At 39.9% G+C, this 15,652-nt stretch overlaps 1 protein-coding gene across 2 annotated transcripts in view; it reads right to left on the bottom strand.

Moving 5' to 3' along the window:
• The window catches only part of TIMMDC1 (translocase of inner mitochondrial membrane domain containing 1), a 113,192-nt gene extending 97,763 nt beyond the window's left edge, over positions 1-15,429 (bottom strand). For both annotated transcript variants that reach the window (XR_008200316.1, XM_052649876.1), the window contains exons 1-5: positions 15,052-15,429; positions 11,904-12,069; positions 8,764-8,852; positions 8,033-8,100; positions 935-1,013 (exon numbers count right to left, since the gene is read on the bottom strand). Coding sequence is in view for 1 of the 2 variants with exons in the window: in XM_052649876.1 (XP_052505836.1) it covers positions 935-1,013; positions 8,033-8,100; positions 8,764-8,852; positions 11,904-12,069; positions 15,052-15,245 (596 nt within the window). In the remaining variant the exon portion in view is untranslated. The remainder of the gene's footprint in view (positions 1-934; positions 1,014-8,032; positions 8,101-8,763; positions 8,853-11,903; positions 12,070-15,051) is intronic.
• Positions 15,430-15,652: the final 223 nt, after the last annotated feature.

Raw genomic sequence — 15,652 nt, 5'->3', positions numbered from 1 at the left:
TTCTGAATATGGACGTTATCTTAAACAATATTGAATCAATGGTAAATCATTTATTGTGATAATTGTACTGTGAAATCATTGGAGAATATTCTTTCTCCTTGGAAATACATGCTGATGTATTTAGGGCTGAAGAATCATGAGGTCTCAAATATTTCAAATGGTTCAAACAAAAAGAAATATACACATGTCCCACACAAATACTGAGAGAGAGAAAACAAATGTGGAAAAATGTGAACAACTGGTGAATCTAAGTGAAGGTTATATGGGTGTTCAACATACTAATTACCTCAACTTCTCTACAGGTTTGAACTGTTTCAAAGTAAGAAGTTGGAGAAGAAAAGTCTTAAAATTTATTAAACTAAATAAACCTAACCCCCATTTTTTTTTTAATGTGCTTGTTAGCCGCTTCTTATTCCTTTTTCTTACTCTTTATAAGTAGCTTTGTTCAAACCTCTAGTTTCAGGTGTTAATGATATTTAAACAGTTTTTACCCAGTGAAGACCAGGAGTAAAATCAACAACTGGGATACAATCAGAACTGGACAATCAAAGCTACTACCAATACAAGACTGTGCTGTGCTGTGCTTAGTCGCTCAGCCACGTCCAACTTTTCTGTGATTCCAAGGACTGCAGCCCGCCAGGCTCCTCGGTCCATGGGGATTCTCCAGGTAAGAATACTGGAGTGGGTTGCCATGCCCGCCTCCCAGGCATCTTTCCAACAGGGATTAAACCCTGGTCTCCTGCACGGCAGGCAGATTTTTTACTGACTGAGCCACCAGGGAAGCTCGATACAAGACTAGAGATCTTTTACGGGGTTAAATCCTCTAAGGATTAAATCTGTTCTTTAGAAATGATTCCGATTTTTAACAAGCAAGGCATTAATGAATTAATTAATAAGTTATATTAATTTAGAATCAAAATATGTTAATACTTACCCCAGCAAGGCTCCAATTATGCCACCAGCTACTAGGCCATGCAGGCCTAAGTTTATTCTAAAAAGACTTCCTGTGACAGCTATTTTAAAAGAAACAAAAAGCAGTATAAAATCATTTTTAAATACCAGAGTTCCATTTAAACATGTTCCTTCTATAAGGACATAAATCTCCAAGTAAGCTTTTTGAACCCAACATTAATATATCACCACAACCTAGACTTCCCATACGGCCAGGTTCTCATCCACTCTGCAAGTTTAAAGGAAGAAAGGTCCCTTTAACAAACAGAACTGCTCAGTCAGTTCTATGGACCCAGCCTCTTCTCATTCTGCTTTTTTGCCAACCTCACCTTAAAAATCTGTTATTTCTTCACTTCTACCTCTTTTATTTCTTCCTGCTTTAAGGAAACTTTTCTCCAAATAAACAGTAAGAATCTTCCCTAGCCACTTGCAGTTCATGTCTTCCTGCAGCTTTGCTCTTTCTTTTTTCTTTTAGGACGCGCTGCATGGCATGTGGACTCTTAGTTCCCCAACCAGGGACAGAACCCGTGCCTCCTACAGTAGAAAGGCCATAGCACCAGGGGCGTCCTCAGCCTCACCAGCTCTGTACTACTACCACCAGCAGACCTGCAAGTGGGCAGTTGGCCTACATTGCCACCTGGTGGCTGGAGCATAGGTCCTTTTTCCTTACCACTAAGACTGTACACCCAAGATGTCCATTCATTTTCCTCTTTCACTATGCACAAAACAACAAATGCCATTTCAGGTGGTAACATTTTTAAACATTAACATTTGAGGTTTATATTTTTTATTTAAGTATAATAATTTTTTAACTTTTCTATTCATGATTTTTCTCTATCTTTCAACAGCGTAACTATTATGTGTCTAGGTGTGAATCTTTTCATGTTTATTCTTCCTGGAGTTTGTTGAGATTCTTGGATGTGTAGATTAATGTTTCCCATCAAATTTGGGAAGCCTGTGGCCATAATTTCTTAAAATTTTTTTTCTTCCCTTTTTTTCCTTTCCTCTCTGTTATTTATATTCTTGGAAAAGACCCTAATGCTGGGAAGGATTGGGGGCAGAAGGAGAAGGGGATGACAGAGGATGAGATGGCTGGATGGCATCACCGACTCGATGGACATGGGTTTGGGTGGACTCTGGGAGTTGGTGATGGACAGGGAAGCCTGGTGTGCTGAGATTCATGGGGTCGCAAAGAGTTGGATATGACTGGGCGACTGAACTGAACTGAACTGATTGTGTCCCACAGATCTCTGAGGCTCTATTCATTTGTCTTCATTTTTAAAAATTCGGTCCTTCATAAAAGATAACCTATATCGATCTATCTTCAAGTTCATTGATTCTCCCATGCTATCTCAAACTGGCTGTTAAGGGCCTTCTCTTGAGTGAATTTTTAATTTCCATTATTGTATTTATCAACTCCAGAATATTCATTTGACTCTTAAAAATAATTTCTATCTTTAGGGACATTTTCTGATTGATAACTATCATCACACTTTAATCATCGTAAACACTTTAAAGTCTTCTGTCTGCTACAACTTGGAGCTGGAATATCTTCCTACCTAGGGGCATGGCGGTGGTTCTTTGCTGTGGTGATTTGCCTGGACCAATCCCGCGGAGTCTTGGTTTTCTTGTTTAGTAGAGTGCAGCCAGCAGAAGTCTCTGCTTGGTCTTCACTTTTAGGCCTGGCTCCCCCGAAATCGCACTAGCTAGGCAGGCAGCCAGCGATTTGCCAGTGGCTGTGAGCACACACTGTGAGCCAGTGAGGCTGTCACCTTTTGTCAGTGGCTCTGTCTGTGGCTTGAGGAGCGCACTCAAGGTTTAGGCAGTTTATAAATCTTCTGCTTTAACTTTCTGTGTTCATGAGGCCTCGCAGATAAGCAGCTTGATAGGGGGCCCTTCCCAGTCTCTCCTGAGTGTGCTTACACAGACAGGAAACTTTCCGGAGTTCTGGGGATTAGTAGGTTCTTAATGACGTCTCCGTTGGCTTTCTGGTTCTCTGGATGTCTTTGGTGAAACTCTACCTCATCTACTAATCGACCGCTTGCCCTAAAGACCACCAAAACCTCCAGTTAGCTGTGTGATGTTGTTCTTTCCTAAGTGTTTGCTATTGTTTTCAGCAACACCCTTCAGTTCAGTTCAGTCGTTCAGTTGTGTCCAACTCTTTGCGACCCCATGAATCGCAGCACGCCAGGCCTCCTTGTCCATCACCAACTCCAGGAGTTCACTCAGAGTCCTGTCCATCGAGTCAGTGATGCCATCCAGCCATCTCATCCTCGGTCGTCCCCTTCTCCTCCTGCCCCTAATCCCTCCCAACATCAAAGTCTTCTCCAATGAGTCAACTCTTCGCATGAGGTGGCCAAAGTACTGGAGTTTCAGCCTCAGCATCATTCCTTCCAAAGAAATCCCAGGGTTAAGCTCCTTCAGAATGGACTGGTGGGATCTCCTTGCAGTCCATGGGACTCTCAAGAGTCTTCTCCAACACCACAGTTCAAAAGCATCAATTCTTCAGCACTCAGCCTTCTTCACAGTCCAACTCTCACATCCATACATGACTACTGGAAAAACCATAGCCTTGACTAGACGGACCTTAGTCGGCAAAGTAAGGTCTCTGCTTTTGAATATGTTATCTAGGTTGCTCATAATTTTTCTCCCAAGAAGTAAGCGTCTTTTAATTTCATGGCTGCAGTCACCATCTGCAGTGATTTTGGAGCTCCAAAAAATAGTCTGACACTGTTTCCACTGTTTCTCCATCTATTTCCCATGGAGTGATGGGACCAGATGCCATGATCTTCGTTTTCTGAATGTTGAGCTTTAAGCCAACTTTTTCACTCTCCTCTTTCACTTTCATCCAGAGGCTTTTTAGCTTCTCTTCACTTTCTGCCATAAGGGTGGTGTCATCTGCATATCTGAGGTTATTGATATTTCTCCCGGCAATCTTGATTCCAGCTTGTGTTTCCTCCAGGCCAGCATTTCTCATGATGTACTCTGCATAGAAGTTAAATAAGCAGGGTGACAATATCCAGCCTTGACGTACTCCTTTTCCTATTTGGAACCAGTCTGTTGTTCCATGTCCAGTTCTAAATGTTGCTTCCTGGCCTGCATACAGGTTTCTCAAGAGGCAGGTCAGGTGGTCTGGTATGCCCATCTCTTTCAGAATTTCCCCACAGTTTATTGTCATCCACACACTCAAAGCCTTTGGCATAGTCAATCAAGCAGAAATAGATGTTTTTCTGGAACTCTCTTGCTTTTTCCGTGATCCAGCGGATGTTGGCAATTTGATCTCAGGTTCCTCTGCCTTTTCTAAAACCAGCTTGAATATCAGGAAGTTCACGGTTCACGTATTGCTATAGCCTGGCTTGGAGAATTTTGAGCATTACTTTACTAGCGTGTGAGATGAGTGCAATTGTGCGGTAGTTTGAGCATTCTTTGGCATTGCCTTTGGGATTGGAATAAAAACTGACCTTTTCCAGTCCTGTGGCCACTGCTGAGTTTTCCAAATTTGCTGGCATATTGAGTGCAGCACTTTCACAGCATCATCTTTCAGGATTTGAAATAGCTCTACTGGAATTCCACCACCTCCACTAGCTTTGTTCGTAGTGATGCTTTCTAAGGCCCACTTGACTTCACATTCCAGGATGTCTGGCTCTAGATGAGTGATTACACCATCATGATTATCTGGGTTGTGAAGATCCTTTTTGTACAGTTCTTCTGTGTATTCTTGCCATCTCTTCTTAATATTTTCTGCTTCTGTTAGGTCCATACCATTTCTGTCCTTTTAGGCACAGACTTCTCTGCGTTCTGCTCCAAATCTAGTCAGTCATCTCTAATATTAGTATTGGTCCTCCCAACCTGCCCTGCCCTTGTGGAATGTCTGTATCATGGAGCTGGGCATTAGGTGGGAGCAGCCTCAGGCTGAAGCACTACAGACTACCATTGTTCTTACCAAGATTTAGTAGAAATTCTTAAATAAATGCTTCTCAATTTGTTGTGTGCCCTTGCTCAGTTCCAGGATATTTAAGGGATTGTTTTTGATAATTTCGTCCAATTTTATTATTACTTTTGGAGGAAAGGATTTGCCAAGCTCTCTGGATATTGAAAATACTTTTATAAGTGTTCAAACAAATACCAACTAATAGTGGTGAGGGAAGACCTCCTTACCTGATTCTGACTTCAGGATAAAGGATAATTTTTTTTTAATTTTAGTGTTATATTATTTATTTTAATGTTGGTTGATGGTTTGAGATAAAAATATATTTTCTATCATATATATTTTTCTATTCTTATTTTAGTAATATTTACATTCAATCGAGAAACCTTTATTCTACCCTCCTATATGTCAAACAATTGTGACATAAAAGGCAAACACTTTCTCTGAATTTTAGTGAGTTGTCTAGTAGGGAAGCAAAACTAGTAAACTGCTATAACACAGTGTTATAAATGCTTTGATAAAACTGTTTACAGTGAATTATGAGAACACAGGGGAAAGGTACATGAGATAGGAAAATGGGAGCTAGGAGAACCCTCTGAGGAAGCTGAAGCAGACAGATGAACTCAACCTTGAAAGACAGGTGTTAAGTATGGAGCTGAATAAAATTAGTTATGGGAGTGGAAAGTTGGATTCAAGCAAGAATTCTTGTAAAGCAAGAATACGCTGGGTGTGATAAATCAAAGTAGATTATAAGGCTCATGCAAGAGTGGTACATGAAGGTTAGGTCAAGAATCGACCTTAAAAAAAAAAAAAAAGAATCGACTTTAGTGTAATGGGAAACTAAGGAAGAGTCTGAAGCAGAAAAGTGCTAAAATCATACTCATATTTCAAAACAAGTCAGATAACAGTAGAGGTTTGAAGCAAACCGAGATGAGAACCATGGAAAACCTGCAGTAGCAGTGGGAAAAGAGGTGAGAGAGTCCAAATATTTAAGAAATAAGACTGACAGAACCAGAAGTTTGGAGACGGGACATAAAGGGCAGAACCACACCATTAATTGATTTCCAGTTTTGGAATTTAACAGGGTAGATGACAAAAAACACATAGCAGGAGTAAATATGAGGAGCAACTGAAGGCAGAAACACAAGTGTTTTCTTTGGATATAGGCACTATAGCATGTCCATGTAAAATTTTTCACAAGTTAAAACAGGGCAAGTTCTAGCTGCTCCAATGCTATTAATACCTATTTCTCGTTTCATGTTTTTAGATGTTTCATTAAAATGTTAAGCTCAAATTATGTATATGTGTGTTTGCCTGTGTATTCACAGAAAGAGAAAGAGTGCACCTAAAACAAAGGGCATAAGTGATAAAGCAAATGGGCTAAAATGTTAATAAATGGGAATTCCCTGGCGGTTCAGAGGATAGGGCTCTGCACTTTCACTGCCAACTGCCTGGGTTCAATCTCTAGTCAGGTAACTAAGATTCCACATGCTTTGCAGCCAGAGGTGGGTGGTGGTTGTTGTTCAGTCGCTCAGTCATGTCCATCTCTTTGCAACTCCATGGACTGCAGCACACCGTGTTCTTCACTATCTCCCGGAATTCACTCAGACTCACATCCGTCGAGTCAGTGATGCCATCCAGCCATCTCATCCTCTGTCGTCCCCTTCTCCTCCTGCCCCCAATCCCTCCCAGCATCAGAGTCTTCTCCAATGAGTCACTCTTCGCATGAGGTGGCCAAAGTCCTGGAGTTTCAGCCTCAGCATCATTCCTTCCAAAGAAATCCCAGGGCTGATCTCCTTCAGAATGGACTGGTTGGATCTCCTTGCAGTCCATGGGACTCTCAAGAGTCTTCTCCAACACCACAGTTCAAACGCATCAATTCTTAGGTGCTCAGCCTTCTTCACAGTCCAACTCTCATATCCATACATGACCACAGGAAAAACCACCGCTTTGACTAGACGGACCTCTGCTGGCAAAGTGATGCCTCTGCTTTTCAATACACTGTCCAGGTTTGTCATAGCTTTTCTTCCAAGGGGCAAGGGTCTCAATTTCATGGCTGCAGTCACCATCTGAAGTAATTTTGGGAGCCCAATAAAATAAAGTGTGTCACTTCAGCCTAATGGCACAAAGTGAAGAGGAACTAAAGAACCTCTTGATGAAGGTGAAAGAAGAGAATGAAAAAACTGGCTTGAAACACAACATACAAAAACTAAGATCATGGCATCTGGTTCCATCACTTCATGGCAAGTTGATGGTAAAAAAATAGAATCAGGATAGGCATGGGGTGGGGAGCTTGAAAAAGTTCTTAACAATAACAGAATCTTTGTACTAAAGGATACTGCTCATGGTGCTCCTTGTATTACTTTTATTTTTGCAGCTTTCTATAAGCCTGAAGTTATTTCCAAACAAAAAGTAAAAAACTGTTATGTGAAGTATATGTATGTTCTTTTATGTGAGGAAATATACATGAATTAGTGAGTGTTTGCATCTAAATGGCAGTTAACTTCATTTACATTTCGGGAAATGTACTAGATTTGTACCAGAAATGTAATGAAAATATTCAACACTTTAAAAAATGTTCACTTTAAAGAGGGCATGTCTACCAGAGGCAGAGTGCTTTAAAACAAAATCTAATTTCTTATCATAAAAAATCTGGCTCCTCTCTACCTAACCTCACAATTCTCTCAAGCCACTCTTCCCCTCATTCACTATGTTGCAGTCATATTATCCTACATTTGAGAAACCTTAGAGCCTTCACCCCTGAAGTTACCCCTGCCTTAGGTGACTCTTCTCTGCAAGGCCTGCTCTTTCCCATTCTTCAGCTATCAGCTTAAATGTCACTTCCTTAGAAATCAATCAACCTGTCCACATTAGATCCTACCTCCCCACTTATTTATTACTTTTTATCATAGCAACCTGTTTTATCCCATAGACATTAGATGATAAAACTCAACGAAGGCAAAGACTTTTTTCTGTTTTGTTCACTAAGTATACCAAAGACCAAGCACATTTTCCATATATCTTGCATAAATGTTAAATGAGATGTGATGAGAAGCCAACCAAAGAATTCAGTAGCCATGACTTATAAGTCCTTACATGTTTCTTAAACCATATTTGAGATTGAAATATGAAATATGAACAAAAATGCCTTACCTCCTGCAATGACAAAATGGCTTAAGGCATTTTTATTTCGGTAAACGTTTAGACCAGTGTTCACTGTACTAAGAAGGAAGAAGAAAACAAAATTTAAAGCATATCCCAATTACCTTCTTGATTTTAACTTTCACTAAAGTGATACGTGTTAGTTTAGACGAGCCTACTATGTCAATCCCTGGTTCCAGTAGGCTCCTTCAGTGAGCTGTTTCAGATTGCTATAATATGCCAATAAGCAACAGAAAAGTAAAGAAAAGTTCTGCAGCATTCCTCTGATTTAGCAGCCCTGTATCTATTCTGACACCACCTGGCAGGCCTTCATGTGCATGCGTGCTCAGTTGTGCAAGGTGCTCAGTCATGTCTAACACTTTGCGACCCCACAGACTATACCTCTCCAGGCTCCTTCTGTCCATGGAATTTTCCAGGCACGAATACTGCAATGGGTTGCCTCCTCCAGGGGAATTTTCCCAACCCAAGGATCAAACCCACATCTCCAGCAACAGCAGGTGGAATCTTTACCACTGTGCCACCAGAGAAGCCTGGCAGACCATCATCCATGGACACAAAACTACAGCTGGACCAATCTTTTGCATAAATAGCTAACAGTTCTTGAGAAAAAGGTATCATAGATCACTTTTATATGGGTGTTCAGATTTTATACCTCCATTTGTTGAAACAATGTGCTCCTAAAAGAATACCTAAAATCCTTCATGACAATTCAGAGAACTTACTTGAATATAGTCACAAACATGGCCGTTCTCCAACTCCAGCGCCAGCCATACCGGATGAAGCCTCGTGTAGCAGCACGATGGGCAGATTGCTAAAGTTAATAAAAAGGCTGTGAGGTTCCGAGATACCTTGATACTTTCCATGTTCTAAAACTGTGGTGGAGGAATGTCAGCTAGGAAATAGGTAGGGACACCTAAATAGATACAAACAATAGAAAATCTCTAGAAATGTCATTCTTCAATTACTGAAACTTAAGCAAATGCACCATGTGCACTCTGTTCTATCACAGGGTGTAAAAGAAACTAAGAAATGCAGTGTCAACCAAGTAATTCATCAGTTAAATAGCAACTAACAACCCATATGGCAAATACTATGAGCAGACATAAAATCAGTATTAGACATGCTTTTTTTCAAGAAATTGTGGGGAAAAGAAAAAACAGAAAATAAAGAAGGAACACTGAGTAAACTATAAACAGTAAGGATTAAAGTAATATAGATGTGCACGAGAGGAAGAAAGGAAGAAAAAAAACCTAATCTTTATTGACCACCTTCTATGTAAAAGTTGCTAACATATTACCTCATTTAATCTTTACAACATTTTCTTCAAGCAGGTGTTAAAAGGCATAAAGAGGAAGTTTCTAACCAAGATCACTCAGCCAGTAAAGAATAAAGTCAGAATTGGAAGTTACGTTGTCCGTTTCCACCGCTCATTTTCATTAACCATCATGAAGCAAGTCTGGCATAATATTGTGAGGGTAAAGCCTAGATTTTTAAAGAATCTGACAGAATCCTTAGGTGTAGTCTTAGCTACTATACGATACTGGGCAGGTATACTCTTTGAAAGGTATCAGTGCAAACTCATGGCTTTTACTGAATAGGTAGACAAATATAGAAACAGAGATATATGTATGAAAATGTATATAAATCACACACATACATACACATTTCCCAGCTCTATCTGCCTAGACACCATCATACCTCAGTAGCAATGAGCATGCCTAGCCCCAGATCTTGGTTTTTAAATACCGTTTTCTTTTTGCCACTTTATTTTTTTTTAATTGAAGGATAATTGCTTTATAGAATTTTGTGGTTTTCTGTCATACATCAACAAGAATCAGCCATAGGTACACCCATGTCCCCTCCCTCCTAAACCTCCTTCCCCATCCCACTCTTCTAGATTGTCACAGAGCCCCAAGTTCCCTGAGTCATTTAAATACCATTTTAAAAGAAACAAGGCTGGTGCTTGAAAAGATGAACCAGAAAAACCATGCTGTGCTCCAAAGTAAAGATGTGCTCAAAGACTAACGGGGACATCATCAAAAGGACACAGGAGCTAGCCTGAAGGGATTCCAACAGTCTAAATCGATGCCAAGCATCAAAATAAATGATGGTAATAATGGATTATAAAACCACAGAATAACATAAGAGTCAACAAGTCCACACTGAATAAATTATAAATGGATAAATGGACAGATAAATAGAGGGAAAGTGAAAGCTCTTCCTTACAGCAGAATACTAACCAATAAATAAATATACATGGATGATGGAATTTGAAAATGGCCATTTGGTTACCACCACAGTAATAACTATTTTAGGAAAGAATCAGCACTGAATACTGAAACCAGAGGGTGAAAAATTGATGAAAAATAGGATATTTGCATAGTCTCAAAGTATCTAATAAGTATTTCTAAGATATTTATTAACCACAAAGGGAAAAACTCAATAATTTTATAGTGGATAAACATGGCAGGGACCATCTTAAGTGATTAAAGTAAGTATCCCCAGTTGAGGGACAAATAGGTATCTCATGCTTCTTATCATTACTTACTGGGAAGGATATAGTATTAACTGTAGGGTATTCCTGTGAAAACACTTAAGAGAAATTTAATCACAAGAAAACATCAAATGTCCAAATTGTGGGACATTCTACAATACAAAATAAAAGGCCCAAGTATTAAAAAATATTGAGGTCATGAAAGTCAAAGAACAATAGAAAAACTGTTCCAAATTAATGGAGACTGACTAGAGAGGCACAACAGGCAAATTCAACATCTGATCCGGTACTAGATCCTGGACCAGAAAAAAAAATTAATAACTCGTTTACTTTAAAAATAACGTTAATGGGACAATAAGCAAAAGTTACACAAAGTCCATTGACAAGATAATAGTACTCTATCAGTATTAATGTCCTGAACTGCATAATAATATTGTGGTTATGTAAGAAAATGTCTTTGTTTTTTAGGAAATGTATGCTGAAGCACTCACCATGCCTAAAACATACTCCCAAGCAGTTCACAATAAAACAACAGCATGCCTCATACAGAGAGAATAAGAAAGCAAATGTGGTAAAATGTTAATGTTTGGGGAATCTGACTGAAAGGTGCACAGGAATTCTTTGTACAGTCAGCCCTCTGTATCCCCAGATTTGGAACCTGAGGAAGTGGAACCATGGATATGAAGGACGTATGGTACTATGGTTTTTTTCAAAATAAAAGACTCGAGCATTTGTGGATTTTGGTATCCACAGGAGTCCTGGAACCAATCCCGCTTGGACATTACAGGACACTGGCACTACTTTTGCAACTTTTAAAACTTGACACAATTTAAAAAAAACAACATAGATTTTAAAAAACAAAAAATTCTGAGCCATAAGTTCCTCACTAGGACAATAGAACTGATATACAGATATAAGATACAACAAATGAGTCAGCACTCAACAAACTGTAAAGCTCTAATTGTTAATGATTATTTTAGTGTGAGCTACTGTACTCCACATAGGCTTTGTGAATAGGATAAATACACTACAGCTGAGCCTTGATGATTTAGCAGGAGATTAGAAATATATTTCAGAAAGTAGAGCCACGGTGGTGATCAATTCTAGTAAGAAAAGTGGTCTGACAAAGTTTGAGTACGCACTATAGCATTAGCACTTCCACTATTGCTGAGTAGACTTTGTTTCCTAAATCTTCTCAACCCTACTACCCAGCTAGATGATTAAGTATAAAGTGAGCAGCTAAAACTGCTGCTGCTGCTGCTGCTAAGTTGCTTCAGTCGTGTCCAACTCTGTGCGACCCCATAGATGGCAGCCCACCAGGCTCCCAACTGGCATGCCCCCAAATACTATTAGAACACCAGTACGTACCACAGCATCAAGCTGGTTGTGGTAAACTTCTGCTTGGTTCTGCTCAATGTAGCGCTGTTTAGCATGAATAAATGCTGGTATTCCCCCATATGCCCAGCCGATGATGCCTGCTGAAGCTGCTGCCTTATAAATATCCTGAAGTTCTTTTGAAGTTCTCTGCTGTTCACTAAAACATCAAAAAGACAATGTTGTTTGGGATTAGTTTATGGATACTGCTCTCCAAAAGACAGTATGATCAGAATTATCCCAAATGCTAAACAGGACTTAAGTTTTTCATGATGGACAGAACCAATTAAATCTTCTGATGAATTAAATAATTATATTACAAGTGGCTCAAATCTCAGTCAAAACTAACCTATGCTTTCAGAAGTTAGATTAGTAGGTATTCTTGGGAAGGCAGGGGCAAGAACAGAGAAGGGGCACAAGGGGGAGCTTCTGGGACACTGTTAACAGTCTCTCAGGGCTGGATACAGACCTATGTTTAGCGAAAAGTCACTGACAGGTATACTTATGTACATTTTTCTAGGTGCATATTTTATTTATACTGCAATAAAAAGGTTTTTTAAAGGGTTATTTTATTTGATGACTCTTACAGCTCTACTATATCCCTGGAAACAGAAAGAATTTGTAAACTGGATGCAGAAATTAACAATTACCTTTTTGAATTTTTAGGTAACTTTTGGAAATTATAAAAACTTATGGGATTTTAGGACAATGTATGCAAGAATGAATACCTATATGTAAAAAAATACCAAAATTTTATCTTTCTGAATATTTAATTTTTATGTCATGCTCAGATGGGCCTGTACTATCTATTAAAGACCACTGAGTGAAAAAGCTCAGGCTGGAGTGGGCAGCACAGACCAACCTAAAATAAATGGGAAAAGCTACTATTTCATTCACTCTATTACTCTCAAAAGCATTAGAAACTAGAAGCTATGTTGCAGCTTCCAAGATGTCCTCTGGAAATTGCTCTAACAAACAGCTAAGTTTGTAAGTGTTTAGTTACTAGAAGTAATGGCCCTCCTACATAAGTAAACCACTGAATATTAATTTTTTACAAACTACTAACTTGCTTTCTTCTGAGACTGTACAAGTGTTTATCTAATTCTAACAACCACATTTTTGAAATCAGAATCAGTGAGTTCTTATAGTTGCCGCATATACAAGTGAGAAACCTAAAAAAATTTCTTAAGAAACAAATTCTTATATCAATAGGAAAAACTGCTATCATCTGGACTTTATATTTCATCTTGTATAGTGAATAAAACCAAAAACATTTACATAAAAAGTGGGAGAACTCGGAAAAGAGAAAATGAAAAAAGAGCTTAAGATTTAACATGCCAGGAAATGCATACGATATCTTTTTCATCCTCTGAAAAATTCCATGACATAGCAATATTTTTTCTCCATATTATCAACAGACACTCTATGAAGTTATATGATTGGGCCTAAGAACTAATGAATGGTAAACAAACAGGGAAGAGTGGTGGAAAGGAGCTAGACTATAAGTAGCAACAATGGGGTTGTAGTTCTGGTTCTGTCATCCACCGCTAAGTGACCTACAGGAAGACCACAATCATTCTGAACCTTGGTTTCCTCACCCATGACATGCAGGGGACAATGAAAGTTATATTAAATTATCTTTCAAATTTCCTTCGGCTCCAACATTCTGTGGTTTATAAGGCTGATCAAAATAACCTTTTTCAAATGAATCTGAGTCAGTTCTAGTGAGGTGGATGAACTTAGAGCCTGTTAGACAGAGTGAAGTTAAGTCAGGAAAACGAGTATCATATATTAATGCATATACATGGAATCTAGAAAAATGGTACCGATGAACCTATTTGTAGGGCAGGAATAGAGATTCAGACATAGAGAACAGACTTATAGACACAGCAGGGGCAGGTGAGGGTGGGAAGAATTGAGATAGTACCATTGAAATATATACATTACCATATGTAAAGTGAACAGATAGCTAATGGGAAGCTGCTGTGTAACACAGGGAGCTCAACCTGGTGCTCTGTGACAACTTACATGCACGGGGATGGGGTGGGAGGTTGGGAGGGGAGGTTCAAGAGGAAGGGAACCTATGGCTGATTCATGTTGCTGTATGGCAGAAACTAACACAACATTGTAAAGCAACTATTTTCAATTAAAAATAAATAAATCAACAAAAATAAACCTTTTCTGTTGTGTACTACATAGGATCGTTCACAAGTATCTCAAATAAATTTGGAATGACCAATGGAAGGGCGGCCTTATTATCTTTAAAATAAGATGATGAATTCTAAAGAAAGTAATTAAATACAATTCCACTGGCTCCCCTGCTCTATTTCAGCAACATAATAAAGCTTCAATATTAATTTAACCAGTTGATACTACAGTGTAGTATATGGTAAGTTCAGTTGAGTCGCTCAGTCGTGTCCAACTCTTTGCCACCCCATGAATTGCAGCACGCCAGGCCTCCCTGTCTATCAGTATATGGTAAAGTACTTCATAAAAAGGGAAAACTTATCACCGGTAAGTGAGGAATAAAAATGATGAAATTAATTATCCTGAGTTTTCCATTAAAGTTAATTCAATTTAAAGGGTTATTTATCATTTATTCTGACACCAATTTACTTGTGAATCCAGCTAATATCTTTGCAACAACAGTTGCTACTATTTTTTTTATACATTCCTTATTTGGCAGAGTAAAAATTTTAACAACTGTGTTCTCTCTCCAACCTCCATTTTTGTGGCGGGGAGCAGGGCTACTGTTCAAGAAGTATCAGAATCTGGGATCAAGTGATACACGAAAAAGAATACTGGAGTCCTCCAGATGCTGGTTCTAGGGTCACTAAATAGCTTACTCTAATTCTTCTGATTTGTAAAGTCAGGGGATTACATTAAAGACTATGTTAGACTCCCTAAACACTCCTAAAAGTCCCTACTTTCAGTTAGTCTCACCCTCTCCATCTGAAAACCGGCCTGTCAATCAATAGAACTACCGAATAGCAATGTTAGGATACATGCTTGGAGTACATTATATTAAACTCCAAATCCCGCAAAAATAAATCACACCACCCTGGGGTCCTTCGCCCCAGATGACCCAGGCTAAAGGTCACTTCCTTCGTAGCCCCTCCCCACAGACCGTAGGCACTTTTACTCTTTGACAAACAGCTCCCGGAGGCGGTCCCATCCGGATTCCGGGTATTGGGGTTCTGAGACGAAGGAAGACAGTTCCTGGTCCTCTACAAGAGCCTTGGGATCGGCGGCCACAGCTTCAGCAGCAAACACCCGAGGGAAAGGACTCAGCGTCCGGCAGAGGAAGCTCCGTGGGGCCAGCGGCCGCGCTTCCATGACCCTCTCCGAACCTGTCGACACTCGCTTGGGCGCGTAGGAGGCCAAGGCCTTTCGGAGGTGCGGTGGGGGATGAGCGAGGGTAACTGCAAGAAGGAATGGGAGTATCTTTACACTAGACCCGTGTTAATTTGCGGCCATACCCGCCGACACACCGCTTGACACACAGGCCCTCGGTGCCAAGCCTAACTTTGGCGGCACAATGACACACGAGACAGGAAGTCCCTCCCCAATGAGGGCAAAGGCTGCGGGAGGGGGCAAAGCCGGAACCGGAGCCGAACACACTTCCTGTTGGGGGCGGGACAGTGCCAGGCCAGCCCGCCGGAAATGAGGTAGTGACAAGGAGCCAGGCTCAGCGCTGTCTGACTTCTGATGCCGTCCTCCTCACTCTTCTGCGACTGGAAAGC

This window comes from Budorcas taxicolor, chromosome 1 (assembly GCF_023091745.1).
Source record: "Budorcas taxicolor isolate Tak-1 chromosome 1, Takin1.1, whole genome shotgun sequence".
NCBI classification, from domain to species: Eukaryota; Metazoa; Chordata; class Mammalia; order Artiodactyla; family Bovidae; genus Budorcas; species Budorcas taxicolor.
The sequence above is the reverse complement of the archived record's forward strand: the minus strand, read 5'-3'. Positions and strand labels throughout refer to the sequence as shown.